The 15267-nt window shown below is 44.6% G+C and overlaps 1 protein-coding gene across 7 annotated transcripts in view; it reads right to left on the reverse strand.

Moving 5' to 3' along the window:
- Positions 1 to 15267, reverse strand: part of FRMPD2 (FERM and PDZ domain containing 2) — a 217878-nt gene that overhangs the window by 28577 nt on the left and 174034 nt on the right. For 6 of the 7 annotated variants that reach the window (XM_039911616.1, XM_039911615.1, XM_039911613.1 and 3 more), the window contains 2 exons: positions 14683 to 14854; positions 4771 to 4874 (listed from right to left, as the gene is read on the reverse strand). In XM_039911616.1, the coding sequence (XP_039767550.1) occupies positions 4771 to 4874; positions 14683 to 14854 (276 nt within the window). Of the gene's footprint in view, positions 1 to 4770; positions 4875 to 12168; positions 12262 to 14682; positions 14855 to 15267 lie in introns of those variants that run through there. The other variant, XM_029061478.2, reaches the window with a different exon arrangement.

The following is a 15267-nucleotide window of genomic DNA, read 5'->3' on the forward strand; positions in this document are numbered from 1 at the left end:
AGGTTGGCGGAGGTGAGGAGGGAGGGCGTTTCAGGACAGCAGGAGGATGTGGCCCGGGGTCGACGGCGGGATAGGCGAGAACAGGGGACAGTGAGGAGGTGGGCGGCAGAGGAGCGGAGCCTACGGGGTGGGCAGTAGAAAGAGAGAAGGGAGGTGAGGTAGGAAGGGGTAAGGTGATGGAGAGCTTTGAAGCCAAGAGTGAGTTTTTGTTTCGTGCGGAGGTTGATAGGCAACCACTGGAGGTTTTTGAAGAGGGGGGTGACATGCCCAGAGCAGTTTTGAAGGAAGATGATCCGGGCAGTGGAATGAAGAATAGACTGGAGTTGGAAGAGACAGGAGGAAGGGAGATCCGAGAGGAGGCTGACACAATAATCCAGTCGGGATATTATGAGAGCTTGTACCAGCATGGTAGCAATTTGGATGGAGAGGAAAGGGAGGATCTTGGTGATACCGTGGAGGTGAGACCGGCAGGTGTTGGTGACGGATTGGATGTGTGGGGTGAATGAGAGAGCTGAGTCAAGGACGGCACCAAGGGTGAGGGCCTGTGAGACTGGAAGGATGGTGGTGCCATCCACAGTGACAGGGAAGTCAGGAAGAGGACAGGGGTTGGGAGGGAAGATAAGGAGCTCAGTTTTAGACATGTTAATCTTACAGGATCCTCTACAGTTTCCAAACCTGAAAAATATTGTTTATGGTCTCATTTATTTTCTTCATGCTATCATCTCACTTATTACATGTTAAAATTTAGCATATTTTGAAGTTTCATTTTTATTGTTTTCTTTCATCTATTCTTCTTACATTTGTCAAATGAATGTTTACTGTGTGTCGAGAGCTCTGTACTAAGCACTTGGGAGAATACGACACATTCCTTTCCCATAACGAGCTTACAGTCTAGAGGAGAAGACAGACATTAATATAATTAAATAAATTACAGATGTGTACATAAGTGCTGTGGGGCTGGGTGGGAGTTGAAAGCATTTTTCTTTTCTGGAGAAATTAAAAACAACAAAACATACCTATAGATCCCAAGCATCTCATAGATGTGGAAAAAGATTGTGACATTCAAGCCAACAGACCACTGTGAATTAAGTTGGACTGCATCTAACCCGATTATCCTGTATCTACCCCACTGCTTAAAACAGTGCTTGGCACATAGTAAGAGCTTAACAAATACATTCATTATTATTATAATCATTGTTATAATTATTAATTAAACTCTGTTGAAAATGGATGAGTGCTGTCAGAGAAAACCACTGCACAAGGCTCCAGGTGAGATACTTTTGAATCAAGCAACCTGATTCAGCCTGATGAAACTTGATACAGGTCTTTAAGATTTTTAAAACGCCAAGGCCTAACACTGCAAAGTGCAATCAACCCATCAAAGTGTGACTTTTTAAAGAACACTTGCCCATGTGAATGGATTGGTGGTCAACACTGGTGTTCCCTACCCTTTCTCTGGTCTATCAGAGTCCTTTCCAAACTGTCGTCACTGAAATTTAAGATCAACTGAGTCAGGAATGTTCGACCTGAGGGGGGAATGCTTGCAAGCAAATCAATCAATCAATCAATCATATTTGTTAAGCACTTACTGTGTGCAGAGCACTGTACTAAGTGCTTGGGGGAGTGCAACACAATAGAAACCTCTGGGGAGAAGATTCTTTGCTCATACATAAGGCATTCCGACACCTTTTGGGAACCAGCCATCAGAATGCTTGGTGGGATCAGAGACTGTAATGGCAAAAATGCGAGAATGTGAAAAGTTGTTGATTCTGTGAGCTTGGGACACCGCCATCAAGGACTTCCTGGTACTGAGGTCCCCAGACACCCAATCCTTAGACAAATATTTTTGCCTTAAGTGCATCAAAACACAAAGTCGAAGACCTAATGGGCAAGTGAAATAGTGGCCAAGTAGACATGAAAAGAAAAGGTCTGTATCTCAGACTGAAAGAGATTTGAAAGTAATTGTATAGGAAAAGTAAGGGATTAACCTTAATGATAAAGTGAGGATATGTATCTATGTGCCAAGCACTGTAATAAGCACTGGGGTAGATAAAATAAATATCGGGCCTATCCAATGTGGGGCTCCTAGTCTAAGTTCGGAGCTGGAGGGAGAATTGGTATTGATTCTCCATTTTACAGAGTAGTAAATCGAGGCATAAATAATGGTATTTGTTAAGCGCTTACAACCAAGCACTGTTCTAAGCGCTGACTAAATAAATAAATAAATAAAGCAAGTGACTTGACTAAGTCCCACCTCAGGCAAAGTGATGGAGCCGGCATTAGATCCTAGCTCTCCTGTCTCCAGTATCATGATCATAAAATCCCATCCCCTCCCCACAAAAAAATCCCTCCAAAACTCTCTTCAATTATCACCCTTCTACTATTCTTTTTCAAACTCCTTAAGTGAGTTGTCTACACCCACTACTTCCTCTCCTCCTATTCTCTTCTTCAACCTTTCCAATCTGGTTTCTGTCCCCTTTCCTCCACAAAACAGCCCTAAAATAACAAGTGACCTTCTTACCAAATCCAATAGCCACTACTCCTCCCAAATCTACATCGCCATACCTGATCTCCCTCCTTCTCTGCATTCTCCTATTTCCTCCAGTCTTCAGGACGTCTCTACATGGATGATCCCTGGAAATCTCAAACTAAACATGTTCAAAAGTTCAAAAGAGAACTTCTCATCCTCCCATCTAAACGCTGTCCTTCCACTGACTTTCCCATCATTTGTAGTCAGCCCTTCCATCCTCACTGTCACATAAGTCCATAACCTTGGCATTATCCTCGACTCATCTCTTTCATTCAATCCATATATCCAATATGTCACCAGATCATTTTGGTTCTATCTTTGCAACGTCATTAAAATCCATCCTTTCTTCTACATCAAAAATTCTACTACTTTATTCCAAGCACTCATCCTATCCCGCCTTGATTACTGCATCTTATCCCACCTTGATTACTATATCCGCCTCCTTGCTGACCTCCCTGCTTCCTGTCTCTACTGACTCCAGTGCATACTTCATTCTCCTGCCCAGTTCATTTTTCTACAAAACTGCTTAATCTGTGTTTCATCACTCCTCAAGACCCTCCGGTGACAACCCATCAACCTCCACAACAACTAGAAACAAGCAGCGTTCCTCAGTGGGAAGAGCCCGGGCTTGGGAGTCAGAGGTCATGAGTTCTAGTCCTGGCTCTGCCACTTGTCAGCTCTGTGACTTTGGGCAACTCACTTCACTTCTCTGTCCCTCAGTTACCTCATCTGTAAAATGGGGATGAAGACTGTGAGCCCTACGTGGGACAATCTGATTACCTTGTGTCTACCCCAGCGCTTAGAACAGTGCTTGGCACAGAGTAAGCGCTTAACAAATACCAACATTATTATTCTTATCAATGGCCTTAAAACATGCAGTTTTCCCCCTTCTGTCTTACCTCACTGATTTCCTACTGCATTCCAGTTCATGTACTTCACCCATCTACTGCTAACCTGTACCTCAATCTCATCTATCTCTCCCCTCACCCAGGCGCTATCTCTGGCCTGGAATTCCCTCCCACTTTATATCTGACAGACCATCAATCTCCCCACCTTCAAAGTCTTATTAAAATCCCATCTCCTTCAAGGGGCCTTCCCAGCTAAGCCTTCTTTTCCCCAGCACCCTCTCCCTCTGTGCCATCCTTCCACTAGGATTTGCACCCTTTATTCACCTCACCCTCAAACCCACAGCACTTACGTAGATATCTATGATTTATTTATATTAATGTCTGTCTCCCCTTCTAGACTGTAAGCTCCTGTCGGTACAGGACATGTCTACCAAGTCTGTAATATTATACTCTCCTCCTAGCACTTAGTACAGTGCTCTGCACATACTTAGCCTTCAATAAATATGATTGATTGATTGATTGATTGATTGATTGATTGATCTTCTAGTCCTGGACTCTTTCCATTAGGTCATGCTGCTTGAAACCAATCTTCCCCAAATGCCACATTCTCTCAATTATAATTACCTCCACAGAATAATTGCCCTACATAATTTTTTGAAGGGGAAAATATTCTTTTTTGAATCACATAATTTGAATCAGTGAGATCAGGGTGTATTGGAGGAGAAGGAGGAAGGTGAGAACATAAAAATGCAGCCCAAGTGGGTGAATTGCTTCATTTAGATGGGTTGCCATGGAGGAAGAGAAGGATGAGATTGTGACATCACAGGAGGGAGTGGGAGACCCTTTACTGAGTGCCTACTGTATGCAGCACTTGGGATAACACAAGAAGAGAGTCAAGTCCCAAGGCCCATTTACCTTCCTCTTCTTTTCTCCTCCCCTTATTGCTAGATTTAATTCTGATCTAACCCACATAATTGCCTCACCCATGTTCTAATGTAACACAGATTTTTTGAGAAAAGTGAGGCAATAATGAACGTAAATATTAAGCAGAAAGAAGGGACCTTCAAAGTAGCCCAAGGACTCCTAAAACAAGTACACCTCCTCTCAGTTCCACTGATGTCCCAACTTGAAATATCCCCAGCACAGGCAAACAGATGATTTTAGGTAATGAGACTTGCTGGTGGAGATGCTGAAGTGATACTTATATATTTTTCTCCTCTCATTAAATGGTTAGAGGAAGATGATTTTAAAATGATATTCATGAAAAGTATCGATGTTTGAGTGGAAGACACCAGAGGATAGAGTAGGCTCAGGGTAGCTAGGTACTAAGAGAGGCTGGAGAGGTAGCATCAGTCAGAGCCATTTGGTGCCCTCTGTGCCTCAGGACTTTACCTGCCACTGTGATGTGCTAGCTGACTCAGACCGGCTTGGATATGACAGAGGTTCTTGGGGACTCAGTCTCCTCTCAGCAGCGGCATCTTTTTCTGGATTTTTACCTAAATACAAAAAAGGGAAATATCAAATGGAAAAGGCTGTTCAGTGCCTTCAGTAAGTCTTCAATAAACACCTTTCCCTTTTGGGGTACCTAAATAACTAAATTGAGGCTTTTCACTTTTATTTCCTCACAAGGATCAGCCCTCTCTCTGATTTCAGTCTCCCTGTTCCTCTCTCTCCATTTCTCTTTACTACTTCCCTTCAGGGGACTGTGGTATGGTCTGAACAGTCCTGCATCTACCAGCGTGGCTCAGTGGAAAGAGCCTGGGCTTTGGAGTCAGAGGTCATGGGTTCGAATCCAGGCTCTGCCACTTGTCAGCTGTGTGACTGTGGGCAAGTCACTTAACTTCTCTGGGCCTCAGTTACCTCATCTGTAAAATGGGGATTAACTGTGAGCCTCACGTGGGACATCCTGATTACCCTGTATCTACCCCAGCGCTTAGAACAGTGTTCTGCACATAGTAAGCACTTAACAAATACCAACATTATTATTTATTTTATTATGTCAATCTAATATAGCTGCCTTATCATCCCGAATTTCTCAGAGCCTCTCAGAGGCCTGCCACGGTGAGGTCACAGCCCCACCATTATGATTCCTAAGGAAACCTGCTCCTGCCAGAAATCTGCCCAAGACACTTTGAAGATTAGCCCATGTCTCAATCCCTTGGCACCTTATCCTTATAATTTGAGGGGTCTCTCCCCACTTGTCTCCTTAAGGACTGACTCTGAGCTCCTCACAGGAGCCAAGTCCTGTGGCATTTCCCTCTGCACTCTGCACATGATACATGCTCAATAAATACCACTGAATGAATTTCCCTAGGGCATGGTTGAATCCTTGGGCAGATGGATTGGAAGGAATCAGGAACTCAAAGCTGGGCCTGCTAATACATTTTAGCATCCTGTAATTGCAAGAGTATTAAACTCATCTCCAAAAAAGCTTCCTGTTTGAGCCTTAATCTGTTTCTTTTTAGATTACCCTCAATCTCTTTCTCTCTCATCTTCTCGCCACACCCCTGCATACATCCGTGTACAGATATACACCCACTCTTGTACCCACATCATTTACTGTAGAAGGTGAATAGTTGGTGGGTAACATTTCCACTCAGAAATTGAAATCTAGGCCTATGCTTGCCCAGATGAACCTCTTTATCTCCCCTTCCCCTCACTCAAGGAGAGGAGGTGGTTGAGGATGTCTCACTGGGGTTTTTGTCTCTCTGAGGAGCATCTCTGTGACAAAGGAGTCAGGGGATTCTTATGGGATGAGAGGAGGTGAGGGCTGGGGAGTGCAGTGGGATCCAGCTGAGGGAGCAGGGTGGGGAGGGAATGGACAGGCTCTGGAAAGGGATTAAGAAAGGGTTTAGGATTTACATCTATGCAGATGACACACAGATCTACACAGACCTACACCTCTGCCCCTGTCCTCTCCACCTCCCTTCAGGCTCGAATCTCCTCCTGCGTCCAAGACGTCTCTACCTGGATGTCTGCCCGCCACCTAAAACTCAACATGAGCAAAACTAAGCTCCTCATCTTCCCTCCCAAGCCCTGACCTCTCCCTGACTTCCCTATCACCGTGGACGGTACGACCATCCTTCCCATCTCTCAGGCCTGCAACCTCGGTGTCATCTTGGACTCGGCTCTCTCATTCACCCCACACATCCGATCTGTCACCAAAACCTGCCGGTCTCACCTTTATAATATAGCCAAGATCCACCTTTTCCTCTCCACCCAAACGGCTATCTTACTGTTATGGGCTCTCATAATATCCTGGCTAGATTACAGTGTCAGCCTGCTCTCTGATCTCCCTTCCTCCTGTCTCTCCCCGCTTCAGTCTATTCTTCACTCCACTGCCTGGCTCATCTTCCTGCAGAAAGTCTCTGGGCATGTCACTCCCCTTCTTAAAAACCTCCAGTGGTTGCCTATCAACCTCTGCACGAAACAAAAACTTCTCACTCTAGGCTTCAAGGCTCTCCATCACCTTGCCCCCTCCTACCTCTCCTCCCTTCTCTCTTTCAACTGCCCACCCCACACGCTCCACTCCTCTGCCGCCCACCTCCTCATCGTCCCCCCTTTTCGCCTATCCTGCCATCGACCTCTGAGCCACGTCTTCCCGCAGTCCTGGAATGACCTCTCTCCTCATCTCCGCCAAACTAATTCTCTTCCCCTCTTCAAAACCCTACTTACAGCTCACCTCCTCCAAGAGGCCTTCCCAGACTGAGCTCCCCTTCTCCTTCTACCACCCCCCTTCACCTCTGCGCAGCTATACCCTTTTCCCCCCATTTCCCTCTGCTCCTCCCCCTCTCCCTTCCCATCCCCTCAGCACTGTACTCGTCTGCTGAATTGTATATATTTTCATTACCCTATTTTTTTTTAAATGAAATGTACATCGCCTTGATTCTATTTATTTGCTATTCTTTTAATGAGATGTTCATCCCCTTGATTCTGTTTATTGCTATTGTTCTTGTCTGTCCGTCTCCCTAGATTAGACTGTAAGCCCATCAAAGGGCAGGGAATGTCTCTATCTGTTACTGATTTGTACATTCCAAGTGCTTAATACAGTGCTCTGCACATAGTAAGCGCTCAATAAATACTATTGAATGAATGAATGAATTGACGGAACCATGTCAGGTTATGAATCAATCAGATTTATGATTTATTCATTATATTTACTGTATGCAGGGCACTGTACTAAGTTCTTGGGACAGTACAACACAACAATATAACATTCCCTGCCCACAGCAAGTTTACAATCTAGAGGAGGTTGTACTCTCTTCCATAAAGACTACAGACACAGGGACCATGGAGAAGGCATCTGTGGGAACGGAGGATTCATTCCTTCACTCATTCATTCAATCATATTTATGGAGTGCTTACTGTGTGCAAAGCACTGTACTAAGAGCTTGGGAGAGTAACATATAACAATAAATAGACATTCCCTGCCTAGAAGGAGCTTACTGCCTAGAGGGGGAGAGGTTAATATAAATAAATCAATAAATACATTATAGATAGGGACATAAATGCTGTGGGGTTGGGAGGGGAAATGAATAAAGGGAGCAAGCCAGGGCAATGGAGAAGGGAGTGGGAGAAGCAGAAAGGAGGGTTTAGTCAGGGAAAGCCTCTTGAAGGAGATGTGCTTTCAATAAGACGATGAATGGGGGGAGAGTAATTGTCTGTCGGGTATGAGGAAGGAGGGCGCACCAGGCCAGAGAGCGAGAAGTCGGCTGGGAGATAGTCAAGATTGAGTTATAGTGAGAAGGTTAGCATTAGAGGAGCAAAGTGTGCAGGCTGAGGTGTAGTAGGAGAGTAGTGAGTAGCAAGGTGGGAGCAAGGTCACCTTGCCCCCCTGGGCATTTGCTGGTGTTCATTTACTCCTTGACTCTCTGTGAATGGAATATATGTGCCCAACAACAGTCTCACAATCTAAAACGAGTGTGTCCCTTAGACAGCAAAGCAAGTAGTCAGGCATCAATACCATCAAAATAGATAAAAAGAATCACAGATATATATATACACATCATTAATAAAATAGAGTAATGAATAATATATTCAAATATACCCAAGTGTTGTGGGGAGGGGAAGGGAGTAGAACAGAGGGATGGAGTAGAGCTAATGGGGAGGGGAAGAGGGGCAAATGGAAAGGGAGGGCTCAGTCTGGGAAGGCCTCCTGGAGGAGGTGAGCTCTCAGTAGGGCTTTGAAGAGGGGAAGAGAGTTAGTTTGGTGGATGTGAGGAGGAAAGGCATTCCTGGTCAGTGGAAGTGACTTGCCCAAGGCCACGCAGCATACATGTGGCGGAGCAGAGAGTAGAACCCAGGTCCTACTGACTCCCTGGCCTGTGATCTATCCTCTACACCAAGCTGCTTCTCATTCCAGAACTTCACTGTCTCTTGCCCTTTGATATGAGTCTGTTGTTGGGCAGGCATTGTCTCTATCTGTTGCCGAATTATACATTCCAAGCACCTATTACGGTGCTTTGCACACAATAAGCGCTCAATAAATACCATTGAGTTAATGAATGAATGAATGAATGAATGAATATTGGGATAGCCTGCAATGAAGCTGGTGGGAACTGAATAGGACTCTTGGATGAAGTCAGGCCTCAGAGTCCAAGAGAAAGTCAAAGGACACTAGAGCTCTGAAGGTCCTTACCTCAATCAAACTAATACCAGGTGACTAGCACAATATTACTATCTTCCAAGTGTTCCGGTCATCTTAATTCATTATTTTTTTTAATTTCATTGTGTATCATTGGGTCATTTGTCTCTGAGCTGCCTTTGTAACAAAGTTTGGTGACAGCATTTTGCCCCGTACTGCTACTACTAATTATAATAATAATGGTATTTGTTAAGCTCTTTCTGTGTGCTTATAGTGTATTAATTGCTGGGTTGCACACAAGCAAATCAGTTTGGACACAGTCCCTGTCCCACATGGGGCTTACAGTTTCAATCCCCATTTTACAGATGAGGTAACGGAGGGACAGAGAAGTGAAGTGACTTGCGCAAGGTCGCACAGCAGACGGTTGGCGTAGCTGGGATCGGAACCCATGACCTGCTGACTCCCATGCTCTATCCACTACGCCATGTTGCTTGTGAGTCAGGCTTGCCTGGTGCCTCTGACACTCAGTTTTCCTTAGATCTACTTTCAGCCTATGGCAGCTGGCTGAATCAGTGAGGCAGGATGCAATTATTTGCATGTCTTCTTGGGTGTGTATCTTTAACGTAGTCAGCTGCATACAGGACTGTTTCAGTTACTGGCTCTAGGACTTTGAATGATGCTCAAAGCCTCAAGAGAGTGGGAAGAGTTCCCGGCAATGGGAAAAAAATATATTCCAACATCCACATCCAGGTCTGTCATCACATCCTCCGCCATAGTTGCCTAGAGAAGCAGCATGGCCTAGTGGACAGAGAATAGATCTGGGAATCGGAAGGACCCGGGTTCTAATCCCGGCTCTGCTACTTCTCTTTCGCATGTCCTTGGGCAGCTCCTAGTTTTGCTCCTGGGTAGGAGGGAGAACAGTTATTGAATCCTCATTTTACAGATGACAAAACTGAGACACTGAGAAGTTAAGGGAGTTGCCCAAGGTTAGACAGCAGAGAAGTGGTAGAGGCAGGATTAGAACCCAGGCTCACGTTCTTTCCACTAAGCCACACTGCATCCTTGTCCTTGCGTGGGAGGAAGCAGGAAGGCAAACTGAAAAAGCATACTCTTCACCTGAGGAGCATCCTAGAAGAGTCATAACTCAGGCAAGCCCAAGCCTAGGCAGAGAAACCACAACATTCCCCAGGGGCAACTGCAGGTTCCTGACTAGACCCTTGCTTAATTAATTGATTATTTTATCAATTATTAATCATTTAACAATGGTTACTAATTTATCAGTTATTTGTTAAGCACTTGTGTGAAGCACTGGAGTACATAAAGGTTAAGCAGGTCAGACACAGTCCCTGTCCCACCTGGGGCTCAGAGTCTAAGAAGGAAGAAGAGCGGGTATTAAATCCCCATTATACAATTGAGGAAACTGAAGCAAAAATAAGTGACTTGCCCAATGTCATACAGCAGGCAAGTGGGAGAGCCAGTATTAGAACCCAGGTTCTGTGGATCCTAGGCCCATACTTCTTCCACTTGAGTAGGATGCTTCTCGTTTCTCTTATTTGCTTCCCTTTTATGCTGCTTAGGTACTTAGCTGTTCCCCTTAAACACCTGATACTCACCATATTTGATACTCAATACACCTCCAGCCCCATAGCACTTCTATAACTATCCTTGCATTTTCCCATTCCCCTATCAGTACTCTGCTGTGTGACCTTGGGCAAGTTACTTGACTTCTCTGTGTCTCAGTTATCTCATCGTAAAATGGGGATTGAGACTATGAGCCTCATGGGGGACAGGGACTGGGTCCAACCCAATTTGCTTGTACTCACCCTAGCACTTAGTACAGCGCTTGGCACACAGGAAGGGCTTTGCAAAGCTCTGGGGTAGATTTCATCCCACATGGGTTTCTAAACTGTAAGCCCAGAATGGGCAGGGATTGTCTCTATTGCTGAATTGTACTTTCCAAGTGCTTAGTAGTGTTCGGCACACAGTAAGCACTCAATAAATATGACTGAATGACTGAAATAGCATTATTATCATTATTATTATTTTAATGTTCTTCTCTATACTGTAATAATAATGATGGTGACTGTCAAGCTCTTACTATGTGCCAAGCACTGTTTGCTTTTTGTGGGCAGGGAACATGTCTACCAAATCTACTGCATGTTTTTTTTCTTTTCTTTTGTTGGTTTTTTTTGTTTGTTATGGCATTTAAGTGCGTACTATTAAATGTTCATTCAATAGTATTTATTGAGCGCTTACTATGTGCAGAGCACTGTACTAAGCGCTTGGGATGAACAAGTCGGCAACAGATAGAGACAGTCCCTGCCGTTTGACGGGCTTACAGTCTAATTGGGATAGATACAAACGAATCAGGTTAGGCACAGTCCCGATAGATACAAACAAATCAGGTTAGGCACAGTCCCGGCCCCACAAAGGGCTCACAGTCTTAATGCCCATTTTTCAGATGAGGTAAGTGAGGCACAGAGAAGTTAAGCGACTTGCCCAAGGCCACACTGAAGACAATAATAATAATAATAATAATTGTGGTATTTGCTCAGTGCTTACTATGTGCCAGTCATTGTACTAAGTGCTAGGGAGACAAGTGAATCAGATTGAACACAGTCCCTGTCTTACAAGGGGCTCACAGACTCAATCCCCATTTTACAGATGAGGGAATTGAGGCACAGAGAAGTGACGTGATTTGCCCAAGATCACAAAGCAGACAAGTGGTGGAGTGGGGATTAAAACCCATGATCTTCTGACTTCCAGGCTGGTGCTCTATCCACTATGCAGAGCTAGAATTAGAACCCAGATCCTCAGACTCCGAAACCCAAGCTCTTTCCACTAAGCCACCCAGCGCCTAGTTCAATGCTCAGCACACAGGATGAGTTCGATAATTACCACCAATCGATCGACTCTTTTTACGCTCCCCATTTCCACCTCGGCTGTGCTAGGACCGATCCACCGAATGGCATCTTTTACTGCCGGTGATTTTGCCTTTTCTCTCTCTCCCTCCTACCTCGCTTCCCCCAGACCGCTGAGACCACGGGGAAAGATTTCGCCAGCAGGGGCCCATGAACCTAAGCCCTTCAGCCTCCCCATCTCACCACCCACTTCAGACGAAATGGCGGTTAGGCCAACTCTTCCACCCTAATCTCCTCACATCTCCTTCAAAATGCTACATCTCCCCCCTGTGGAAGAATTCAGACCTTTTTCCTCCATAGACATGTTCTTCTTCAGAAGTCTGTGGATGGATGACTGGGTGTCTTCATTCACTGAGGGCTTTGTGCCATTATTCGTCTGGGGCTCTGTGACATCATTAATTTGTCACTGCCATGTCAGTCAGTCACACGGGCACTCAAAGCCCAGGGCGAGAGAACCATATTGAGCTTGAAACGTCTACAGAGGCATTACAGTCAGTCAAAGCATTACAATCCCAGTCACATTTGGTGCACGATTGATAGGTGCCGTTTGAGAACACTATCCTACTCTTTCACTGACTACCTACGGGAGAACCTGTCACATTTAAAAAGCATCAGATAGAGGATTAGATACTTTTTTATGTTCTCGAAGCTGCCTTGGCCCTTTTCATCCCAAAAGGCTGTTTTAACGAGATCTACAAACACAGGGGTCTGTGTTTCTATTTAGGTGTTGGGCAAAGTTCATTTATTTGGAGAGCTTGGTGACCAGCTAAATTTGTTCTTTCCTAAATTGGACCTCATTTTTCTGAAAGAATGCAGGGCTCTATTGAAGCTAATTTATGGAGGAGAACCTGGTTGCTTACCCTTCCTAGCAGGCTTCCTTCATTCTGTTTGCATTGGCACCTGGTTTATTATTACACTGGCCTCTACCTTTTTTTGGCTAGACTTATTGTGCTAGGGAGTCAACCTTTCGAGAAACTAGAATTAGCCCAAAGCAACACAGCCAGAAAATGATTTCCATAATGGCAATTCCATAATGGCCGAAAGTGGAGACCTGAATGGAAAGAGAAGAAAGTTTTAAGAATGTTTTTCAAGTCTATACCATTCGTTAGATGGAAATGGGCTGCATAGTTCAAAATTCTTATTTAGAACATGATGCAATGTACTGGAAATAGAGCCGAGTCTATTTAGAATCTATAGAGTCAAGTTGAGCTCTTTCAAAATCAGGAAAGCTGGTGTTTGAACTAAGTTTGCCACTGTAAGATCGTTGTGGGCAGGAACTGTGGCTATTTTATTGCTGTTTTGTACTCTTCCAAGTGCTTAGTACAGTCTCCTGCACATAGTAAGCACTCATTCATTAATCATATTTGTTGAGCACTTACTGTGTGCAAAGGACTCAGATACAAATGATTGATTTAAGAGAGCAGCCTGGATTAGGAGACAATTTAGCCCAAGCTATAGTACTCTGACAGAGGTCTAATTTTTCAAAAATTAACTGACCTGGATTTTTTTTTTTTCCATGGCTCCTTCCCTGAAAACCATAGCTGGAGGCATAGGAAGCTAGGATGCTTAACTGGCTAGGCTAGTCCTAATGCTCTAGATTTTGATGGAATGCCTTTTAATGCCTGACCTGATTGACTTGTGCCTACCCCAGCATTTAGAAGAGTGCTAATAAGCGCTAAACAAATCCAGTGGTAACAATAATAATCATAAGAATACTAATAATGTGAGAGAAGGAGGTCTGCTCCCTGCAATTCCTTGGGAGGAGGACGGAAGGCTGTTGGAAGGCTGTAAGGGTGAGATTAGAGGCCTTTAACCTAATGGGCAGAAGTTAGTGAACTTTTGAGCTGCTGATGCAATGTTTCAAATAATTTCAAATAATCGTATTTAGTAAATTCTCAGATCGCACCCAATCTCCAGCCAACTCAAAGCTCACAGTCTAAGGGGGACGTAGAATGAATATTTTATCTCCATTTTGTAGATGAGAGAACTGATGCAAAGAGGTTTACTGAGTTAGTTGCCTATGGTTTCAAGGCAGGTGAGCGATGGAGCTGGGATTAGAACCCAGGTCTCCTCACTCCCAGCCTGTGAGCTTTCCGCTAGGTCATGCTGCCCCCAGTGAGATGGCTCAGAGACCCTGTTCAGTTTCAGCTTAAGTAGGAAGTAGTGATTGAGAAGGGCAGTAGGTTTGGTGGTGGACCTTGACTCTAAGCTGGGACGTACCTAGGCCCTAAGAGGGCATCGAGGATGGCATGGGCTCCCTTGAATGCGTAGGAAGAGGTGGGAGCTGAGGTCTGTCCAGTAGGAGCACGGCATCAATCAATCTAATGGTATTTATTAAGTACTTACTGCATGCAGAACATTATTCTGATCACTTGTGGGAGGACATTAACGCCATAAACATGAACTAACGGCTGAACGTGCTTGGAAGAGGGTAAGTAGCCTAGTGGATAGAGCATGAGCCTAGGGAGACAGAAGGTCCTGGGTTCTAATTCTGGCTCAATCCCTTCTCTGCCATGTGACCTTGGGCAAGTCATTTCACTTCTCTCTGCCTCATTTACCTCTTCCATAGAATGAGGATTAAGACTGTGAGCCCCACTCAGGACAGGGACTGTGGCCAACCCGATTTGCTTGCATTCACCTTGGCGCTTAGTACAATGTCTTGCACCTAGTAAGTGCTTAGCGAATACCATACCAAATACCCAGTACCATATTTATTGCTATTATTATTATTAATGGAAATGTTGGCCTCCTTAAAGATAATTCAAATTCATCCCATTTGAAGGCTGAACTGATACCTACCAGAGGGGTTTGCTGCTTGCCCAGTTGGCGATGGCATATTGAGCCCTTGGCTGGCGTGAGATGAAAGCAAGTCTGCACTTCTGCAGACAGTGAGCCTCACAGTGCCACTGGCCTGGTGTATCCAGTCGATAACAATCTTATGTGGTTGACCCAACACGGAATTCCCATTGACCTAGTCAAATACGCAAAGCAAAAACATTTCCATTATCATACTGTTCTCATCTACCCAGTCACTGAACTTTTAATCACCTGGAAAAGTGATTGTCTAATAGTGAAGACTTCTTTTTGAGGTCCATAAAGTGATTATGGCATCTATTAATTATTTCATTAATTCAATCATATTTATTGAGTGTTTACTGCATGCCGAGCACAATGACATTTCCTGCCCAAAATAAGCTTACAGTCTAGAGGCGGGGAGACAGACATCAATACAAATTAATGAAATTACAGATGCATACATAGGTGCTGTGGGGCTGGGAGGGGCAAAGAGCAAAAAGGGAGCAAGTCTGGGAGACGCAGAGGGGAATGGAAGGTTAGGAAAAGTGGGGCTTAGTCTGGGAAGGCCTCTCGGAGGTGATATTCCTT

The sequence above is a fragment of the Ornithorhynchus anatinus genome, chromosome 3, assembly GCF_004115215.2.
Source record: "Ornithorhynchus anatinus isolate Pmale09 chromosome 3, mOrnAna1.pri.v4, whole genome shotgun sequence".
Taxonomy (NCBI): Eukaryota; Metazoa; Chordata; class Mammalia; order Monotremata; family Ornithorhynchidae; genus Ornithorhynchus; species Ornithorhynchus anatinus.